General features: G+C 38.8%; 2 protein-coding genes across 3 annotated transcripts; one reads left to right on the top strand and one right to left on the bottom strand.

Annotated features, from left to right (window-relative positions):
- Nucleotides 1–2,123: 2,123 nt before the first annotated feature.
- LOC307135296 (uncharacterized protein) lies at nucleotides 2,124–9,315 on the bottom strand. Its single transcript, XM_079831616.1, has 4 exons — nucleotides 9,102–9,315; nucleotides 5,299–5,956; nucleotides 4,387–4,533; nucleotides 2,124–3,188 (listed from the first exon to the last, which is right to left on the bottom strand). Exons 2-4 carry the CDS (start codon nucleotides 5,899–5,901, stop codon nucleotides 2,316–2,318), a joined length of 1,623 nt encoding a protein of 540 aa, XP_079687742.1. The 5' UTR covers nucleotides 5,902–5,956; nucleotides 9,102–9,315; the 3' UTR covers nucleotides 2,124–2,315.
- On the top strand, nucleotides 9,316–19,811 carry rnps1 (RNA binding protein S1, serine-rich domain). 2 transcript variants are annotated; one of them, XM_079831595.1, is made up of 7 exons: nucleotides 9,316–9,422; nucleotides 10,289–10,444; nucleotides 14,964–15,155; nucleotides 15,254–15,359; nucleotides 17,970–18,123; nucleotides 18,820–18,961; nucleotides 19,240–19,811. In XM_079831595.1, coding segments are annotated over exons 1-7 (858 nt in total). In that variant the 5' UTR covers nucleotides 9,316–9,420; the 3' UTR covers nucleotides 19,346–19,811. The 2 variants fall into 2 exon arrangements, with proteins under 2 accessions (XP_079687721.1, XP_079687722.1); XM_079831596.1 differs by having other exon boundaries at nucleotides 9,342–9,422; nucleotides 14,970–15,155.
- Nucleotides 19,812–22,358: the final 2,547 nt, after the last annotated feature.

Below are 22,358 nucleotides of genomic sequence, written 5' to 3'. Positions count from 1 at the left end.
ATCCATTGAGTCGTTTGAGAATCATTGAACATTGTGGTGATGTGCAGTTTATATTATGAGACAATGAAACCTGACCTTTGATGCATGTAAATGAAGCCAGCACAAGTTCTGCCAGGAAGACTTAATCGTTACTTCACTAATTACCTGCTCATCTATCCAATCATATCCTTTTCTGTAGCATAAAAGGGTAGTAATTACTCATGTCTGAGTTCGCAGATACCGTCGCTTCAGCGCCACCATCCTCCCCACCACCACCAAGATGGGACCTTTCCTCCATCCCCCCCTACACAACCAGTCGGGCCCTCCTATCATCCTCAACACTACCAGATGGGTTCTCCCCTCTACCCTGAAGACTTCAGGATGTTCTTTTCCTCCATCTACCACACCACCACCAGATGGCCCCCTTCCTTACTTCGTGGGGGTGGGGTGCGCCCCTGCCTTCGTCTTCAGGCAGGATACGCAGATTCCGTACCCTCGGAATGCAAATTACGAATGGGGCCTACGCCAAAGAACTTGATTGCTTGCTGAGCTCCTAAATAAATGTTATTGTTACAGCATTAATTCTCCCGAGTCTTTCTGGTAGAAACCTGTTGTTGGAGACCTCCAAAAACGAAATTAGGAAACTTTAAATAGCATAATAGGGGCACTTTAAAACCACTGCTATCTCTGAGGGTGCTTCTTTATTTGTGCATCCTTGTTTCCTTCCCTCGTGTCTTAGGAATTGAATCAAGTGAAATGATATATGCTCGCTTCCTTTAGTGTCACTTCAAAGCGTTGTCAATGATGACACATTGGGATTCTTGAACATTAGAGATAATTATTTATATTTTAATAGTTTCAACCTCCACAAATTTTTTTTTTTTTATATTACCAGTTATTATTAACAATGAATTATCCCCAGTTATGAACTGCTTTTTATTTGTTGTATAGTATTACAGTTCTTTTGTTTTGCTTTGATAAAATTCTGCAACTGTCCTACTACAGTTGTTGTAATTTGACACACATTTGTCTTGTACATATAAACAATAATGATAATTAGAATTATAATGATGTGAAGGGGGAGAATTTATATGTGCGTCACGTTTAGTCGATAAAACACTTCCGCAAAGGATACATAAGTGTATCCTCGCTCATGACTCCTCAGAAAGCCTCCTCACTCCTCGCGGTGCAATTAGAGTTGAGATGTCCTACAAGATGGCTGAGTTTGATCGGTTTCTGGGTCATAGGATGGAGGACAGAGGAGTGAGGAAACGAGGAGGAATATTGAGAAGCACCCTCAGTTTTTTGCCACTCAGTGGGCGTACTGTCACTACGGACGAAGGTGACGTCACATGCATATCCTCTATCACATGTCCCGCTATTGTTTGGCGACACTCCCCGACAGTATAAAGATTGCTATTCATATCAGATAAGATGAAATGGTGTTGGCTGGTATACTATATCATTGTATCTGGTTTGGATTAACATTTTGTTGTTGTTAGTGGTATAAACATTGTTTTGTGAACCTAGCCAATGCAGCCAAATGTGTTGCTATGCAAACTATTCTGTATTCTGCTATGCAATGCATTTCTGTAAAGCCAAGCTGATTTTAACGGCACCGTCATTTTTCCTTTTAGTTTGAAACTTTTTTGGTTAGACGTTCATTTGTTGTGACTTCCATCTGCTACTATGACTTTTTTGTACTGTATGTAGCAGTAACCTGTCGGTCTTTATTCACAATGTGTCCTAAACACGCACCGACGCATGACGAAAGTATTCAAGTTTCCTCCGAAATCTGTCCCCACAGCTCTAAAATACAAATAATTATACATAGGTGTACATAGTTATTTTGACTGCTTGTTCAAACTAAAGTTTCATTCTTATGCTTATTTCCAAGCATTTGATGCGAAGAAATAAAAACAGCATAAAGATCATTTCAATCTGTCACATATCTGCTTGTGCAACACAATGAATTTAGATCCTAAATCTCTAATATCTCTCATATAGCATTGCACTATCATATACTGCGTTATTCAATAAACTGTTGCTGTTTTCAGGTTTGCGTTTTCTCAACCAATTAATATTTACCACACATTTGTATTGATACTGTGGGTTGATGAAATAAAAAGATAACAGCACAAACTATGTCTACTGTGATATTTATTTCCTTTTCATATAAAAAAAAGGTAAAATTACTATATTAAATTACATAAAATGGAAAACAGGATTTTTTTTTTACTTTCTTGGTGTGAGTTTCTCTGGTAGCCTAAAAGAGTACAATAAAATAAAATAAAATGCACTGTAGCCAGAAGCATTTGGATACTGAAGTCCAGATTTCAGACGTTCTCCACCTTAATAATGTTCAGCTCAGGCTCGTGCGGTGAAACCGGAAGACTAGAGGTGTGGTTAGAAGGACTACACGCCTGGAATGATCCATCTGCACTGGTGGAGGGCATGTCTACTGATTTACCATCCATCCCTGTAAAGGAGTCTGTGTGTGGCTGTGAATACGGGAGTGTGCTGGGCGAGTATGCTTGTGTGTGGGTCTGAGTAAATGTTGGCGCTCGCGCTTGTGTGTGGGTGAACGGGGGCCCGCTGGAGGTCGGGCACTGCTGAAACCCATTCATGGTGGGTGAGCTGAGCTGATCCAGAGAAAACACCTCGATGCTCTCGAGACCAGAATCGTGGATCTCATTGTATCGCGTCTGTGCTTGGCTGCACTGAGCGTAGGCGCCCTGGCTGGTTGCGGTCTGGCTGAACGGTGCAGAGGAGGCCAGCGAACAAGACGCTGGAGCACAAGTGGACTGCAGAGGGTCGAATTTGGATGCGAGATCCTGCAGCGTGCTGAGGATCTGCTTCTGGACCTGAGTCTGCTGGGCTTGTTCTCTCTCCAGTCGACCTTGTTGATCCACCATCATTCTCAACGCCAGGCCCAAACTTCTCAGCTCTGAGCCCAACGACTGGATCTGCTCCTGCAGGCTGCTCACAGCGGTAGGGTCGAGGACGCTCCGCTGGGGAGGAGGTGAAGGCTGGTTGGTCACGTTTTGCACCCGTGCAGAGGGGGCTGCATTTTGGGATGTCACCCCGGCGGTGGCCGGGTCAGGGAGGCGGATACCGACACGGGGAGGTTGTTGAGGAGCGCGAACAGGAACACCCACTCGCTGGTGCATCCATCTCCTGTGAGGACTGGCTCCTTGGTGCAATGATCTCTGAGAAATAAAGATTTAAATAAGCCCTAATCTCTATATATATATATGGTAGGGGTGTAACGGTACAAAAAAACTGACGGTTCGGTATGCACCTTGGTTTTGAAGTCACGGTTCGGTACGGGTTTGGTACAGCCGTTTTACAAAATTGCTTTTTATTTATTTTTATTAAACAGTGGTTTACTGAAATAAAACGTGTCTGTCCTTAAATGAATTAAATTATAACTAAACGTTTCTTAAAGATAATGCTGCAAACTATATAGGGAGCCCTTACTTACACATTACTATAATATTAAAGGTTAACAACAGAGCCCAAACTATTAGCCTAAATTCAGATGCTATTTATTTTAGATATAATAATTAACACTCAAATAGCACTTATGCAAACATATGGCAGTTTTTGCATTAATTTCTAAATCTAATAATAAAATAGTTTTTTCTCCGATTCGTTGTTGAAATATAATCATTTATACACAGTGGCTGTCATTTTCATGACAGATTTATTTAAACATACATTAAATAATCAAGACATCACTAACAGGTTCAGTAGAATATAATGAATATATAGGCTAATATAGTGCAAATATTTAGTGAAAGAGTTCCTTTCTCTAGTGAACTAACCAGCTGTGGACAATGTTCTACGTGACAATGTTCTCAAGCGGTTTTATTGACCTTTCCACCATTGAAACACTGATTGAGCGATTACACAACATATGATAAGTTTCAGTAAGTTGTAATGTACCCTCAACATACCTTAAGATATTAATTCATGTTTATTCTTTAGAAACAGACGATCTCGTTCATTTGCGCGCGATCCGCATAGACGCTTCACCTGACGCGCCTTATACAGTGATCAGTCACGTTACATTTATCGTTTGAATTTCGTGATAAAATGCACTGAATAGTTAATATGTTTGTGTGTTGGAACTAGGATTGAAGAATGTTCCACACTAAAAACAAGCCGATTGTTAACTGTTAAAGATTGCATTCGGAACCGTTCGGTACACACGTGCACCGTACCGGAAAGGCCTGTACCGAAGCGGTTCGGTACGAATACGTGTACCGTTACACCCCTAATATATGTGTAAGAAAAAGTGATCAGCCAGACGCAAGCCTCAGTTATAATAATATATATATATTTTATATATATATATCTCTAATCATAATAGTACTGAATTTATGATCATGCTTCATAACTCACCATGTTTGTAGGTCTGGCTGTAGTGAGGTCGTAAGAAGCTGTCTGTGGTACCACAAGCTTTCTCCCATCAGGACCAGAGAAACAGGACGGATCTCGTCTCACCGACAACGGCACCTGCTGGCCGGTCTGAGGACCACTGTCTCTTACCTTGAAAAACACGTGGATTAAGGCAACACATATCACAAAATAAAATAAAGTAATAAACATACATACATGCCCCTTGTGTTTTTATGAAAATTAAGCACATGTCCCCTGTAATGTGCAAATTAAATTTTTAAAATTTTATTAAGTCATTTTTACTGTAAAGAAATATAAATTATAATACTTTTTTTTATAATTTAAAACAATTTAATTTAAAGGCAACAAATAATACCATGGTGCATAAATAGATAAAAATGTAAATGTTTTTTTTTTACTCATTACTGTAATATAATCTTGAAATAGTTTTTTTTTGCGAATTAGAGGACAAAATGTGCCTAATTGTCATGACAATAAAGTTACAATGCAAAACAGTAATATTGTGAAATATTATTACAATTTAAAATAATTTAAAATGATTACAATACAAATAATTTTCTAATTTAAATGGTAATGTTTTAAAATGTAATAATGTATTCATGTGATCAAAGCTGAATTTTCAGCATCATTACTCCAGTCTTCAGTGTCACATGATCCTTCAGAAATCATTCTAATATGCTGATTTAATGCTCTGGAAACATTTATTATTATCATTGTTGAAAATAAGATATTTTTGTGGAAACTATGATAAAGAGACCGTTCAAAAGAACAACATTTATTTGAAATATCAATCTACTGTAATATATTTACTTTTGATTAATTTAATGCATCTTTGCCAAATAAAAGTATTAATTTAAACGTTTGCATATTTGCATGTTAGTACAATCCACCCACCCGCGCTCTATGGAGCAAAGCCTTATCCAGGAGTCGTTTGCGAGCCACTAGCACTGGATTGGCAGGTGAGGGTGTGTGTCGTCGCCTTATATAAGAAGCACCACTCATCGCTCCCATTCCGACTCCTGAGCGTGGCCCTTGGATCCCAGCATTCTGCGTACCCTGTGCCAACGAGGTCACGCTGACAATCCGGATGTCCTCATCTTTTCCCCCACCCTGTGCCTCCCTTCTGCCTGCCGGACCCGTCCCAGAAGACTGTCCTCCTCTTGCATCCGAAGAGGAGCCAGCCTGCTGGGAAGCAGCGACTCTGGAAGCTTCTCTGAGGAGGTTCCTTAGCTGCTGATCGCTCCAGCCAACCCGCCGCATCTCAGAGCTGCCCATCTCCCTGCCTGCCGTCGTTGCTGGCACCATATGGCTGCTGTTCCCAGCCGCTCCGTCCTCCTTTCGTGCTCTCCCTTGAAACTCCTTCAGGAACAGGTAGATGGCCTGTGCAGACACCTTGATGTTCTCAAGCTCCAACACGGCTTTTATCTTACGAAAGCTCAAACCTGCCTCCCGCAGCTCCACCACCTTGCGCTTGGCAGCATCGTCCAGTCTGCCCATGGTGGAGACCACAGTACTGGCACTAAACTGGGTTGGCTCAAAGCTCAAGCAGATCCTGAAATCAATGCAAAAAAATAAATAGTTATGTTCATCCACAAATGTTTGTAGCTGCAAAAGGTTAAGGAAAATAGTCCAACGGCGTGGTACAACGAGCACACTCTGGCCCTCAAGAGAGCAGCCAACAATATGGAGCGCAGCTGGAAGAAAACAAAACTAGAGGTATTTCACATTTAGTGGAAAGAAGGCATTATTGCATACAGAAAGGCCTTAAAACTGCTAGATCTGCTTATTGTTCGACTCTCTTAGAAGAGAACAAACACAACTAGGGCAAAAGTAATGATAAATAAAGTTTCAACTTCTGACGTTTCCCAACAGCACAGCAGTAATGACTTTATGAACTTCTTTACTTGCAAGATTGATAATATTAGTGAGTAAATTATAACCATGCAACCGTCTAATGTACATGTTATGTTAACTTTTACCTCCTTTTTAACATAGATCTGAACCTAAATGGTTGTAATTAAGTTTGACCTCTTTTTAAAGACGCTCAGCCATTTATTGCAGAAGTGAAATCATCAAAAAACACAAGTTAAAGGAGTTTAATATATTTTACTAAATTCTTTTTAAATAAAGTTGTGTTAAAATTTGCAGTTGACATCACAAAAATTGAGCCCACTATATGGTTGTAAAATATTGTTTTCATGGTAATGCATTGTTCAATTTCAAAACATTAGAATTTTGAGTTTTTTCAGCTTTCGAATTATTCCTAATTTATGATGATTACTAAAATATGCGATAGGAAAAAAGGGCAATAAAAAAGCGTTCCAAATGTCCCACTATTAGGGCACTAACAATCAGCTAAGAATAAAAAACTGATTTTGTTGGATGTGGTTGATAAATATAATGCATTATAATATTGTAATAACCATGTTATTTTGTGTTTATGCCCCTGTAATAATATTGAATAAGTTGACCAGCTTCCTCTATGGCCAGCTTCATCTCATACCAGCGTGATGAATCAATCTTCAAGCAAAAGGAACTGGATGAATATTTGAATGCTACCGATCCCAATCTGAATTCTGATTTGTGATGCAGCCTGAATCATAATCACACCGTGTTCTTTGCTGGCCAGAGGAGAACTGGCCTTCCGACTGAGCCTGGTTTCTCCCAAGGGTTTTTTCTCCATTCTGTCACCTGATGAAGTTTGGGTTCCTTGCCACCGTCGCCTCTGGCATAGTTGGGGACACTTAATATTCAACAATATTATTGATCTGACAATGACATCACCGTTTTTCTGTAGAACTGCTTTATAGATTAAATTAACTAATTTAATAATGGATAACCTTTATAACGGAACTGAATCAACACTGAACTGCCTTCAGCTGGACAATGACACTAGTATTTTCTTTTATAGCTGCTGTACAGCCGAAATTAACTGTATTTGCACCATTGAATCATTTTCCTGTTATCACTGTAAAGCTGCTTTGAAACAATGTGTATTGCATTAGGTGCTATATAAATAAAGGTTGAAAGATTCAAAATTAAAGGCTTGACTTGACTTTTGCTGTAATATTAACAAAAATAAACAAAAAAGTAAAACGGATTTAGTTGATTTATTTGATCAATATGATTTTGTAGTCATTGATATGTCTATTTTTGTGTTTAGAAGGTTATTATTTATTCTTTTGAGCCTGTGTAGATAGACACACACAAATTATATATATATATGTGTGTGTGTGTGTGTGTGTGTATGTATTAGTAGTGCTGTCAAATTGATTAATCGTGATTAATCACATCCATAAAAGTTTGTTTACATCATATATGTGTGTGTGTGTGTACCCTGTATAAGTATTATTTATATTTGAATACACACAAACATGTTCATATTTAAGAACTATTTGCTTGTATATACTGTATATATATATATTTAAATAATGTATATTATATATAAATACAAATATTTTATAGGGTGAACGACGTACCTATTAATATTAAGTACCCGTTAAGCACATTACTATCTTTGAGCTCAGATTATAAAAATAAAAAATATTCATCCTCCTACTTGATGTCTTAACCAATTGATGTGTTTGTTTACTATATACCTCCTGTAATTTCAAGATATGGGTATCCATGTGTTCACACTGTCTGGTGGCCATTTTGAAAGCTGTCTGAAAACCAAAAGAGGAGCCCCTTAAATGTGCATTTTATAGATGCTTAAGCCTTTTTTTTGATAGCTATAACTTCTTACTGCAAAATTAAGAGATTAATATTTAAACTTTTGCATATTATAGCCTGGAACCTGGATGTGGGAAATAATTACAAACATGTACCCATTAAGCACAGTCAGACTTTTTGCATTTAATGATGTACATCTAAATTTAAATACTTTTTTCATTTAAAATCAAAATAAATAATTGTATTGTGTGAGAGATTAATATTTTATTTTAACATAACTTTATACAATACCCAGTGCACTAAAATGTCTCAATGTAGACTTTGGTGAGCTTTAAGTTTTTTACAATCGCTATGACAATTTTTTCAATACTTTTAACAATTTTCCTAAACTCTTAACACACTAACACACCTACATCACACAATTGCCAAAACGGTTAATTTCATGCTCAAAATCACACATTGTAAACTAAACTCCAAATCTAATTTTCAAAATACAATAATACACTAACATACTATTTCTACCAAAACACTAACACGTTCTCTACCAACAGGAACATTTGGTCAATCATAGTGCAATGTCATAAAAACACTAACACTAATGTGTACTGTACTAATATTTTTTCTCTACTTATCTTGTAATTTGAATGCCATTTTTGTTTCTCTTAAATGTAAAAAAAAAATTAAATACTACTATACTTTGTAGTATTCAATGCATTGCATACTTAAAAATAGTAAGCTAAGAAAGCATCATTCCCCCCAAAAACATGTTTCAAAACAGAAACGTTCCAAACTGTTTAGCTGGTCTACCCGTCTAATAAGTGCCCCTAAACCCTGCGAAAACAATCAAAACAGACCAGCATGACCAGCTTACCACCTTAGGCTGGTTTAAGCTTTTTTCCCAAAAGGTTTAGACCAGCTGTCATTTTCCAAAGACCACCAAGCAGGAAACAAGTTCAGATTCATGTAGCGACCCTGCGTAGGGATCTAGTGCACTCAGAACACAATAGAAATCAAGCATCTCTCACCTACTGCGACTTTGCTCTTCAGTTATTTATGTTTGAAGCGACGATATGCTCCATTATAAAGTCACATTACGATGCTCGTATCCATATCCGTAACGTGCATTTGATCATGTGCACATAACAACAATAAGTGTCGATGAAACGCACACATTCGTGTTGTACTTTATGACCATTGCATTCACAGACATATTAACACACGCCCCGCCTCCGTTCGACTGTCGCAGAGTTAGCGTCATCACGTCTGCGTCCCTCACGCTAACGTCGTTAAGACGCGACGGTTGTTGAGCTCGGCGTTGAATGTGTCGCGCGCTGCTCATTGATCATGTAAGTTTGAACGTTTATTATGATCAATATGTATAGCTTGCGACCGGTTTTGTGTCTTGTATATGGTTTTGACTGTACGCAGAGAGATACTAGCCGCGTTTCTTACTATTAATAGTCGACATTTTGCGTAATCTGGGCTAATATCGGCGGGGTTAGCATTAGCTCAGCGCTTTGAATGAAGAGAATCAATAAACGTAATTGTAAAAAAAAAAAAAAGTACAGCATCAAATGTTAAGGATTTGTACGACGTATAGGTAATAATATATCAAGTTTTATACTTTTAATGCAAGAATTTGTAAGTTTGTTTTAATGTCCTTGATGGCAAATGTTTGATATCACAGAGTATCGCTTTCTACTTTTAAAACGATTGTTTTATATTTTTTGGCTTATTCCAAGCAATCTAGTGACAATTATAGTGACACAATAACTTTTGATCTTAAGGATTGTCCATAAAAGCAATATATTTTGTTCTATAACGTTACATATCAATGCACAAATTGGCCATACAAAAAAAAAAAAAAAAAAATATATATATTTTATATTTAACGTTATAACGTACAATTGTATGCAAGTTTTTATTGCTAAAATGTGTAAAATCGTTATGAGGATGATCATAATGTAGATCAGTTAGAAGTTATCTCAGATTCGTGTATCTATGAACATTTAACATTTGTTAACAATGTCTAAGCGTCCTTTTTCCTCTCCAGCTATAGGTTTTTAATAGCATGTGCAAAAAGGTGTGATATGGCATGAAAAACACATTAAAGCTGTGAACAGAGTTAAACTGCATTACATTATTATGAATGTGACGGCTCACTAGTTTATGAGACACAGGCTATGTTAACAAAATGTCTTTCTTCGCCCAGGGCACCATCACCGACCAAGCGCAGGGAACGTTCAGAGGACAAACCCAGGGAACGAGGGAAGGAGAAGGCAGCTGGGAAAGAGGGAGCGGAGAAGGAGAGAGGCAGAGACAAGATCCGCAAGCGGCGCAGTAACTCCACCGGGAGCAGCAGCAGCAGGTCAGATGGGATGGGGTTCAGGGTCAATAACTATGTTTACATGCACTTTCTTAATGTGATTGAGACTGAAGTAATATCGCATTTATGTTGTATAGTATAATAGCAATATGTCAATCCAATTTAACAAATTATATTGCTTTTTTTTTGTTTTTCTCCAAATTACAGATAACAATTATTTTTATGTTTGTGCCCAATAATGATTTATAGAACCGGTATATATTTTTTATTTCTGTATTTGACAATTATAACTGCAGCTCTGAACTGAACAAACTGTTTTATTTAACTTTTGAAATACTGTAATTTTTGCAGTTTCACTCCCTCCTTGCATATGAAACACAACTTTTACACTTTTACATCAATAAATAGTCTGAAATAATGCAAAAATATGTTTTTAAAAAATCATGTCATTAATTCCTCACCCTCATGTCGTTCTAAACCTGTAAGATCTTCGTTCATTTTCAGAACACAAATGAAGATATTTTTGATGAAATCCGAGAGCTCTCCGACCCCTCCATAGACAGCAATTTAATGAACACTTTCAAGGTCCAGAAAGGTAGTGAAAACATTGTTAAAATAGTCCATGTGACTCAACCTTAATATAATGAAGCGATAAGCGTACCTTTTGTGCGTAATTTTTTTTTTTAACAACTTTACTCTTTACGATTTAGTTCTAGCCTGTGTCAGACTCTAATATGTGTTCTGAAGACGAACAAAGGTCTTATGGTTTTTGAACAACATGAGGGTCATTAATGACAGAATTTTCATTTTTGGGTGAACTAACTAGGGATGCTCAGTTCGATTAATTTTACTGACCAACATCTGCTGCTCATTATCTGAATATTAACCGTTACACAATTGACGAGTTGCTGTGACCCGTTAAAGGGATAGTTCACCAAAAAATGCAAATCTGATGTTTATCTGCTTACCCCCAGTGCATCCTAGATGAAGGTGACTTTGTTTCTTCAGTAGAACACAAATGAAGATTTTTAACTCCAACCGTTGCATTGTTCCAGTTGTCTAATGCATGTGAATGGGGTCAAATTCTATGAGAGGAAAAAAAACATGCACAGACAACTTCAAATTAAACCCTGCAGCTCGTGATGATACATTGACATCTTAAGACACGAAATTATCGGTTTCTGTGAGAAACCGGACATTATTTATATAATTTTTAACCTCAAATACAACACTATGTCCAACAGCCTTGAACGCGCATCACTTCCAGTAAGGGAGCTCAATGTGCATGATGTGGTGTAGAGATACGTGCAAGAGATCACTTCCGTCGCTTGTATCCCATTGAGAATACGGAGGAGAATGTGTCGCAAAGAAGTACAACACAGAAGTCGCGCATTTGAGGTTAAAAAGTATATAAATGTTTTTTTTTTTTTATTAATTGGCAGATGGTTTTGCTAGGTAAGACCTTATTCCTCAGCTGGGATCGTGCAGAGCCCTCTAAAGCCCTTTGAAAATGCATTGATTTGGACCTTTAACCTGTTGGTTGCAATTGAAGTCCATTATATGTAGAAAAATCCTGGAATGGTTTCCTCAAGCTTAATTTATTTTTGACTGAAGAAAAAGACATCGGATGAGATGGGGGTGAGTAAATTATCAGGACATTTTCATTTTCAAGTGAACTAATCCTTTAACGGTGGTCTTGCGCACAGTTCACAAAATGGCAGCATTTATCTGTGAATCCAATATTACAAAACTGATACCAGAACATTTTTTAGTAAGATGTGACGTATGCTTATTTAAATAGCAGTAAACAGGCTTGTAAACGCTTTGTTCCACTCTGACCAAAGTTGGCGATAAAGGAAGCATCACATTTTTGGGGTGCTGAAGAGTTAACGTTGTGAATGAAGTGTATCGAAATGAAGACATTTAGGCACGTCACTGAAAAGAGCCAACACATCCATAGAAATGTTTTGCAATTCACTGAAGTATCCTCGCATCTATAGATTAAAACACACCTATTGTATGTGAGTTAATTTGTGGTATGTGAATAATGGCAATTAAAAATAACCACAATTCTTAGTGAATAATCAGAATTACAACAGTTGCGTGTAACAGGAGTGTAGAGGTTTGCTCGTGTCATGTATAATCTTGCAGCGCTTTAAATCCTCACACTTCCAATACTTACAAAACCTTTCCACCTCATACCTACAAAACTATAGCAAGGAGACTCAAAAGGTAGGTATTGTTCGATAGAAAACTTTTAAAATTCTTAAACAATATATTACATTTGGACCATCTCATGCTGAGAAAGACAAAAAAAAGTGTGCTCAAGGGAAATTTTACGTATCTTTCTTATTTGACATGCAATAACTCAGGAAGGAAATAAGGTAAGAGGACAAATCTTTTTTTGTGAAATTTCCCTACATGTGATCAAATTTAGCAGTAATACCATAAAGTAATCAAAAGTTACAGCATTTGGAACCAAGGTAGCCTTTTTGTTTAGCCCTTGACAATTTGGAAGGCATTTTTAAATGTGTTCCCTCATTGAGGAATATCTTGTGATGTTCCATTTTCTAAGATCTTTGCATGTTTCATAAAGTTACAAGGGAAAACGCCACGTGAAAGCTACGTGTGATTTTTACTTGGCTGAATGTGCGCCTGTGGGGTTTTATGCGTCTTAACTCTCCATAAGAGAATATCGTTAGATCTAAGTGACGGATTATGGTGAGTTTGGGCTCTTTTTAATCACAAGAATCTGCTGTGAATAATAAAGTTATGAACGAAAATATGATCAATGCCACATCTGTATTTTATTTAAATGTGGTGCTGTGCTTCACATACAAAAACTCGCTAAAGTTCAGTCAAAGCCCAAAACAATTATGCTTGATGTATACTACTCCATAAGACCTTTCAAATGACACGGGACTATATGAGCTGTGTGATGTTTTTGACATTACAGTACATGGTACAAAAAAGTATTTCATAAATTATAAAATGACTAACGCACTACTACAGCAAATAACCCACTACTTGGAAGTTAATCAAATTGCTACATGCATTGTAAAGTTCAGACTCTAATGGTGCGTTCACACCGGACGCGATTCGCGCGAGTGATTTACATGTTAAGTCAATGCAGAGACGCGAAATGGCATTCTGCGGCGCGATTCGCGCGAATGAGGCGGCGAGATTCGTGCGATTGAGGCGGCGAGAAGGACGCGACTTGAGCGTTTTGAAAGCGCGAATCGCGCAAGTTGAAAAATCTGAACTTTGGCGGATATTTCGCGCCGCGTTAACCAATCAGGAGCTTGCTCTAGTAGTGACAACAATGAAGAGAAAATCTGTATATTAATATCTGGTTCAGACAATATGATTATCACTGTGATAACATTAAATGACATGAAACACAACCCAGTCTCTTTTTGTTAAATGCAAGTTTATGTATGATCAATAATACAAAAGTATAAGTAATGTATAACAAGCTATACATGAAATAAAGCAAACAATGCAGTCAAACATTCAAAGTCAGTGCTAGTAGGCTAACGTTACAACTGCAACATACAGTTATAGCCTAAAAATATAAAGTAATGAAACTTATCTTTGCCCTCAGCCTAAACGATTTGCCAGGGAACAAATTATAGATCCATGAGACCAAAGATCGGCCGTTACAAGACGAATTATAGCTCGAGACACACCACAGAGACATCAGAGCCAGCGGTAGACGGCAGAAGGACTGGCCGAGGAAAGGTTGCCCTCGCCGGCTTTCACGTGCGCTGAGCGCGCTGTCCGCTGGAGCTCACAGCTCCGACAACGGCAGATAAAATGTTCAAATAGGCACTGTTTATGTAAATACACCACAGATTTGAGCTTTAAACAACTACATTATCGACTGAAAAAGTCTTAAAACTACGTTTTGTCACACATTAACAGTAGATATGAACAAAAAAAAAGACATGTAAACACAGCCCATGTCAGCCATTTCTCAACGAGACGAGCTGCTGGCGGAAGCCCCGCCCATGACGCGAATTCGCATCTGTTGTGCAGTGAATGTCACGCGCGATTCGCGCGAGTAAACTCAAAATGTACACGCGTCCACCTTCGCGCGATTAGCGCGAATTGCGTCCGGTGTGAACGCCACATAAGCGTTCAAATGACACCTATTGTTATTTGTATTGATAGTTTTGAAATATATGATTATTACTTTTTTCATAGCATGGTGACGCCAGCGAGCGGTACAATTCAGTTTAGAGGGGCGACTCAGTACTCAGTAAAAGTGCACTATAAAGCTGAGTTTCTAAGCTTTAAAATGATACCTAGTGTTATCATTTATATTTGTCATATACCTTGTGTTATTCCTTTCAGTGGTTGCTTAGTAATTTTTTTATTATGCATTTTGTGTCACGTTTGGGGTGGTGGGGTGTTCCATCTGTGGTACACTTTGGATTTATAGGATTTTGTTTGTCTAATCATGCATTTTTCGACTTGTGCTGATCTGAAATAAACCATTTGTAATCTCAATCCGGCCACCACGTGGCCTAATTTGAGTAACAGAGACTCATTACTTTAGATCCAGGTCCAGTTCCAGCTCCAGCAGCAGCTCTGGATCCAGTTCGGGCTCGTCCAGCGGGTCCAGCTCTTCTTCTGGTTCTAGCCGCTCTGGTTCGTCCAGTTCCTCTCGTTCCTCTAGTTCATCCGGGTCCTCTGGGTCTCCCAGTCCGGGCCGCCGTCGCCATGACAACCGTCGCCGCTCACGATCAAAGTAGGTTCTTGGCTTTTTGCCATTCATATAAGATTAACCAGTTAATGCCTGGTTTTGCCATTGTCACTTACTGAACGTGGGTTTGCACTTTTAACCAGGTCCAAATCACAAAAACGGACTGATGAGAAGGAGAGGAAGAGGAGGAGCCCAAGTCCCAAACCCACCAAACTTTATCTGGGAAGACTCACCAGGAACGTAACCAAGGTACGGTTCAAGATCACTGTAGAGCTGCACGATTAATCTTTAACCCTTTCACATGGCGACCGTTATTTAGAACATATCACGTCATTGCTTGTCACATGATGCACCGCAGTCACAATAGTTCTGTATGACTGGCTGATCTGCCTTTATTTAATTTCCTTTCTTATTAAAAATATTCATAAATTTGTTACCTATAGCATGAAATGTCTGATATTCCGGTTGTCAAATATGGGATATTGGATGTTTTGTTGTTTAAACACCTTCTTAACGATCACGTTAGTTGAGCTAAATGTGCGATGGGCGCCGCCATTTTAGTTTGTGCCGCAGTTCAGAGAATCAGATCTCTTTGATTTACAACACGTGAAGTCATCCACTTCTCCCGAAATGCATGAAAGTTGGCCGGTGAACTGGGAGAAGAATAGAGTAAACTTTAAAGTTACTTAAAGGGTCACTTCAGTGATTTAGCATTAGACTTTGTATCAGTAGGAACCCGGTAGTATATTCAAATTATGGTACTTTCCCCCCTCATATCCCCCTGAGACGAGAGAATTGTGCATTTTATTTCTGGAAAAAAAATTTGGCCAGAGGCAAATACTACAGCCACTAGATGGAGCTGTTCCGCATGTTATCAACCCGCCCATAGGGGAGAGATCTCACTCACAGAATGTAAGACACAGACGGCCGCACGGACATTCATAATAACGGAGCGCGGTGCAGAGTAAAGTGAGTGTTGCAACTTTTCAATGAATTCCTGTGATAGTTTAGCTTCCATATGCGATCTGAAAACATGCCAGACTGGCGCTTAACGTTACCTCAGCTCTGCTCAGCTCTTCGTGTGAATGAAATCTGACCCTGCTGTCTGTGCCGTGACTCTCGTTCGGCTCACTCACACTTATTGAAAAGACACGTTCAGTTTTTAATTGTAGTGTTTATTCTCTAACTGAACAAAATTATTGTATTACTATGAAGATTAAAACGACGGTGTACGGAGTGGCCTCGTAGGGCAGCGAAGCAAGTGCATTCTGGGAGTTGTTGTCTTTCATCCACATGAGACAAAAATAAATGTTCTGTCACTTCTCAGTCTAGAAGGCACCAAATTCAAAAATAATTTTATTTCTACTGCATAAATGACCCAGTTTAAATACAAAGCTTAATGCTAAATCACTGAAGTAACCCTTTAAAACAATGTGTATCTGATATGAATAAAACTTGTTGTCTAATTATAATGGAAAGGATTATTATTGCTGCTTCTATAGACATCAGTGTGTATTTTACAAATTCTAAATTTAGTGTTTTGCTGGTACTTGCAGTATGTATATTTAAATGTCTGAAACCTAAAATAAACATTGTGTGGTTGAAAACACTGAATAGTTGTTTTATGACAAGCGCTGAACACGTCTGGCTCAGCGCCAACGCACTAAAGCACATTTGAATTTTGCAGTTGATAACATGATGCACTGAATGCTCTAATCACACTGGTGTGATTGTAAGCTCCCCGGACCAGCCACGATTAATAGCACCGGTGTGATCGTACGTGCAAAATGGTTAAAAGATTGCGATCTCAATTCAAACGACGCAGTGTTATTCCTAAATGAAAACGATTACGCTATGTCTTTTACGCCTGTTTCACATTGTCGCTGCCCATGTTAATGAATGAGAGGGTCGGCCTCACGCTTCCGATGTGAACACTCTCATTCAGTGATATGGGTAAATGCAGCGACAAACACGCTGACACTTGCAAAGTGAAACTGTTTAAATCAAAGAAATTATGGACTCTGGTTAGCCTGAAAGTACGATCATCACACTGCAACACTCAAATCTGTGTTTGCACTGCCGCTGATCTAGAGAGGACAGCTGTCATGTAAATGTACAGTAAGAAACAGCTTCAGACATTCTTTTCAACCGCACATTATCATTATTGATGTGTTACAAACATTTAAATAACAGGATACAAGTGTATGTTTGGGTATAAACATGGAATTGATCAAATCATGAGTAACTCCTCTTTTGACGTATTTTGGCACTGTATTGCTTATCGTTACGCCAGGAGGTGGCGACAAGTGAGTGTTAAAAAAAAAAGTTTGTCACTGAATCGTTCATTTTAAAGATTTATTCACAATCACTGATTCATCCAATAATGAAACAAATCTTTATGAATGAGACATTGACTTTTTAAGACTAAAGCAATGAACATTTTGTCAGAACCTCTAGTTTGCATGCTATTTTTTTAGATAAGATTCAGATCAATTTGTATCTGTAGATTTGAATTACAATACGAATATTTAAAGGCAGTTTTTTTTTCTCCTGCGGTCAGAAATCTCCACCTTAGCAGCACTTATACATCAAACTTTACATCTTTATTCTAGGGATGTGACGTTGAGGAAATTTCCCCACTGATTTTAAATCTCAAATTCTAAACGGAAAGTAAAATGCGGCTGTGCGCATTTTACTTTCAGTTTAGAATTGGCGCCATTTCAGGGGCGGGTTGCTTGAATGGTGGGTTCATTAGTTCATAAGTATTCAAGATAACATGCATTTTTAAGTGATGATATATATTCCTGAAAATTGCTACTCCTGTAATTTTTTAGTGCTTCTGTACTTGGTTTCCTATAGGAACATATTCAAGAGATCTTTTCAACGTATGGCAAGATCAAGATGATTGACATGCCTCCAGACCGTTTGCACCCTAATTTGTCAAAAGGTTATGCTTACGTGGAATATGAGTCTCCTGAGGATGCCCAGAAAGCGCTGAAACACATGGATGGAGGTATAGGGGGAAGACACTAAGTTGCATAATGTGTAGGGTTATTATTGTTAACTAAAAACCATAAAATATTTGTTACTTGAAATGAAGTGTTAACTAAAATGGGAACACTTTACAGTAAGGTCTCATATGTTAACATTAATGCATTAGTTAAAGGTACAGTAAGCGATTTCTGAGAAACGCTGTTGAAAGTGGATCAGATCAACCAGCGCAACACGCATGTAGCCAATCAGCAGTAGTGGACGTGTTCATTTGGGTTTCAAATAGCAACTGCACTTACTGCACCTTGAACAAACTGTTAATGTTATTTAATAAAAATAGTTGTCCGTTGTTTCTTCACGTTAGTTAACTAATGTTAACAGTTGCAACTTTTGATTTTAGTTTTAGTAAATGTAGATATTTACATTTAAGATTAATAAATGCTGTAGAAGTATTGTTTATTTTAAGTTCATGTTTAGTAATGTAGTTAATGAATGTAGTTAAGTGAATATTGTAGTGTTACCATTTTATATATATGACCAATGACCAATTAGATTTTTGCTAACTAATGATAGTGCATTAACTAATATTAACAAATGAGACCTTATTTTAAAGTGTTATCAAAAGCCTATAATAGTATATCACTGAATCTAAAATAAGGCTTATCACTGGAGATCAGTTCATTAGAAGGAGTTTCACACACTCTGCTGCTTTCCTCAGGTCAGATCGACGGTCAGGAAATCACAGCTACAGCTGTCCTGCCCCAGAGGATACGGCCTGCCATGAGAAGACCATCACCTCCACGCAGGATGCCTCCTCCGCCTCCCATGTGGCGCCGCACGCCACCTCGCATGAGGAGAAGGTTGGCTTTTTAACTCTATTTTAGTTTACTGGGATGTTGTGTTTTCTGTGCAGGTCGATGGGAACCAATCTATCCTATACGCTTGCAGGCTTAAATTTCATTTCAGTCCGCACTTGCACCTGTTTCCAAATGTCCGATCTGTCCTTTCACCTTGCGTTTCTGTTTATTCGTCCTCGTACTAGACAGGCTTTCTGCCTTTTATGTGTCTTATCAGGTAATTAGCGCATGCACGTCTGTGGTTTATCTTTGCCAAAGCTGACAGTTCGTCCTTTTCGCAGGTCTCGCTCTCCACGGCGACGCTCCCCGGTGAGAAGGCGATCTCGCTCCAGGTCTCCGGGTCGCAGACGGCATCGTTCCCGCTCCAGTTCCAACTCATCCCGTTAGCCGACGCTCCATTCTCACCAATGGCTTCTCGTGTCATCCCTTTCATATATTAGTTGGAGATGGCAAATAAATTGTCAATGTTTTTTCCTTTTCTCTAGTACCTCAGGATTGTACGTAAAAGCCTCGTCTTATAACATCATTGAATTTGATTTGGGGTGGATGTGCTTGGTTTTTATTGCTTCTGTGTTTGTTCACTCACTGGGATTGTGCTAGATGCTTCATTTTACTGTGATTCATTTTGTAATGTGTTTTTTTTCGAGAAACTCAGCTTTTTACTGGTTTATGTCGTGTGATTTAAAATGCATGACCTTTTTTATCCAAATGTTAGCATTTTTCATGGAATCGCTTCTGTTTGTGACATTAGGGGTTCCACAAAATTAATCTCTCAAGATCACCTTCTAATCCTGTAAAATCTGATTATCTTTAAGATTGAAGACAGAAAAATCAATAAACCAGTTTAACAACTAAAATCCTCCTTTGTCGTCATTTACTCACCGTCATGTTGTTCCATACCTGTGACTTTTTTCTTTTATTTCTTTAAAACACAAAAGGATGTTTTTCCTAAGTCTTCATATAGTTATTTTTAACCCTGCGAAGCCGGAACATTTTAGAAGGAGTTTAGAACACCAGAGATAAGTGGGAAGACCTAAAAAAAGGACGACAAGGTTGTTTCTCTTCCATACGCGAGTAACATTGGTTTTACTATGTTTCACAGAACCAAGATATGATGTTATAATGTTAGCTCTAGTAACAGGATGTGGGTGGCATTGTTTGAGCTGGTGTGTATACACTCACCTAAAGGATTATTAGGAACACCATACTAAAACTGTGTTTGACCCCCTTTCGCCTTCAGAACTGCCTTAATTCTACGTGGCATTGATTCAACAAGATGCTGAAAGCATTCTTTAGAAATGTTGGCCCATATTGATAGGATAGCATCTTGCAGTTGATGGAGATTTGTGGGATGCACATCCAGGGCACGAAGCTCCCGTTCCACCACATCCCAAAGATGCTCTATTGGGTTGAGATCTGGTGACTGTTAACCCTTTTCCACCAAGGCAGTGCTAGATCGGAGCCAAAGCCTAGTTTCAAATCGGTTCTTTGTGTTTCCATACCCAAAGCCCCAGCTCCGAGCCAGGAAAAGTGGTTCTTAAGTAGCACCAAAACATTGCTGGGCTAGAACAGGGCTAGAAGTACCGATTACGTCAGGCGCTGGGGGCGGGGTCAACAAGATGAACACAAACTGGAGATCCGCCATTTTTGAAATAGCAGCTAATGGAGCTAACAGCTGCTGCTCGTAATCTCCCTCTATACAAATTACGGCGAACTGCATGAATGCGTTGGATTCGCTGTGTTTTCGTTGTGTTTTGATGCCGATGTAGGATCGTAAAGCCATGTGAATCAATAGTAACGCAACGTTTGCATTGTTGATGGAAGGCTTGCTCGCAGCGGTGCTGTGCAGAGACCGATCGCCGTATGATAACGAGTCCAGCGAGAGCATATGACTCCTTATGCTTTTGATTCACTCGTGCGTTTTTTTTTTTATATCATACGCGGATCGGTCTGTGCAGCGCCGATGCATCTCGAACAAGCCTGGTTTGTTTGTGTTTCCCGCTGCCGCTGCCTCGCTAGCGTTGCTGAGAAAGATGAGACGTATACAGTGACGTAAGACATGGCTCTGTTGTGGCTCTCAGTATGTGGAAAAGCAAACGGTTCTTAGAAGGCTCCTCAGTCGAACCAACTATGAACTGGGATTAGCACTGGCTCTGAACTAGCACCCGGTTCATTCTGGTGGAAAAGGGGTATTTGGGGGCCATTTTAGTACAGTGAACTCATTGTCATGTTCAAGAAACCAATTTGAAATGATTCCAGCTTTGTGACATGGTGCATTATCCTGCTGGAAGTAGCCATCAAAGGATAGGTACATGGTGGTCATAAAGGGATGGACATGGTCAGAAACAATGCTCAGGTAGGCCGTGGCTTTTAAGCGATGTCCAATTGGTGCAAGAAAACATCCCCCACACCATTACACCACCACCACCACCATTTAATTATGCTAGAGACATCCACTCTTCCAATGCATGTTCTTTATTTTGGGGGCAGCGCAAATATAAACAGTGTTTCTACTCAGAAATCGCTTTCTGCACCTTTAATGGCACAATATATAAGATTTTGATCCAAAAACCACTAGAGCAGTGTTATAAGTTGTGGTCAGAATTATTGGCAGCCCTGGTAAATATGATCAAAGATTGCTGTAAAAATAAATCTGCAAATCTGTTTATCCTTTTGATATTTTATTTTAAAATATAACCTAACCTTTCATTGAAGTAAACGAATGAAAAGACGGGGGGAAATCATGATCAAATCATCAATTATGAAATAAATGCTTTTCTTCAAAACATGTTGACCATAATTATTGGCACCCCTAAAAAAATGTAGGAGTAAAATATCTCAAGTATATTCCCATTAATATTTAAATTTTTTAGCACACCAGGGTGACTATGAGCATGAAATTGTCTATGACTTCTTGTTTCACAGGAATATATATATACTCTCACCTTAAGGATTATTAGGAACACCTGTTCAATTTCTCATTAATGCATTTATCTAATCAACCAATCACAGGGCAGTTGCTTGTGGTCCTGGTCAAGACAATCTCCTGAACTCCAAACTGAATGTCAGAATGGGAAAGAAAGGTGATTTAAGCAATTTTGAGCGTGGCATGGTTGTTGGTGCCAGACGGGCCGGTCTGAGTATTTCACAATCTGCTCAGTTACTGGGATTTTCACGCACAACCATTTCTAGGGTTTACAAAGAATGGTGTGAAAAGGGAAAAACATCCAGTATGCGGCAGTCCTGTGGGCAAAAATGCCATTTTATTGACGCTAGAGATCAGAGGAGAATGGGCCGACTGACTCAAGCTGATAGAAGAGCAACTTTGACTGAAATAACCACTCATTAGCACCGTGGTATGCAGCAAAGCATTTGTGAAGCCACAACACGCACAACCTTG

This window comes from Gobio gobio (assembly GCF_949357685.1).
Source record: "Gobio gobio genome assembly, chromosome: 1".
NCBI classification, from domain to species: Eukaryota; Metazoa; Chordata; class Actinopteri; order Cypriniformes; family Gobionidae; genus Gobio; species Gobio gobio.
The sequence above is the reverse complement of the archived record's forward strand: the minus strand, read 5'-3'. Positions and strand labels throughout refer to the sequence as shown.

Bases quoted from the DNA above. Each gene is read 5' to 3' on its own strand.
- LOC307135296 (XM_079831616.1), bottom strand. From the start codon at position 5,901: ATGGGCAGACTGGACGATGCTGCCAAGCGCAAGGTGGTGGAGCTGCGG. The intron at 4,534-5,298 runs GTGGGTGGATTG...GTGTTTTTCAAG, and splicing joins CTTTGCTCCATAGAGCGCGG to GTAAGAGACAGTGGTCCTCA. The intron at 3,189-4,386 runs GTGAGTTATGAA...TTTATTTCTCAG, and splicing joins CAGCCAGACCTACAAACATG to AGATCATTGCACCAAGGAGC.
- rnps1 (XM_079831595.1), top strand. The intron at 10,445-14,963 runs GTCAGATGGGAT...TCATTACTTTAG, and splicing joins ACCGGGAGCAGCAGCAGCAG to ATCCAGGTCCAGTTCCAGCT. The intron at 15,156-15,253 runs GTAGGTTCTTGG...ACTTTTAACCAG, and splicing joins CGTCGCCGCTCACGATCAAA to GTCCAAATCACAAAAACGGA.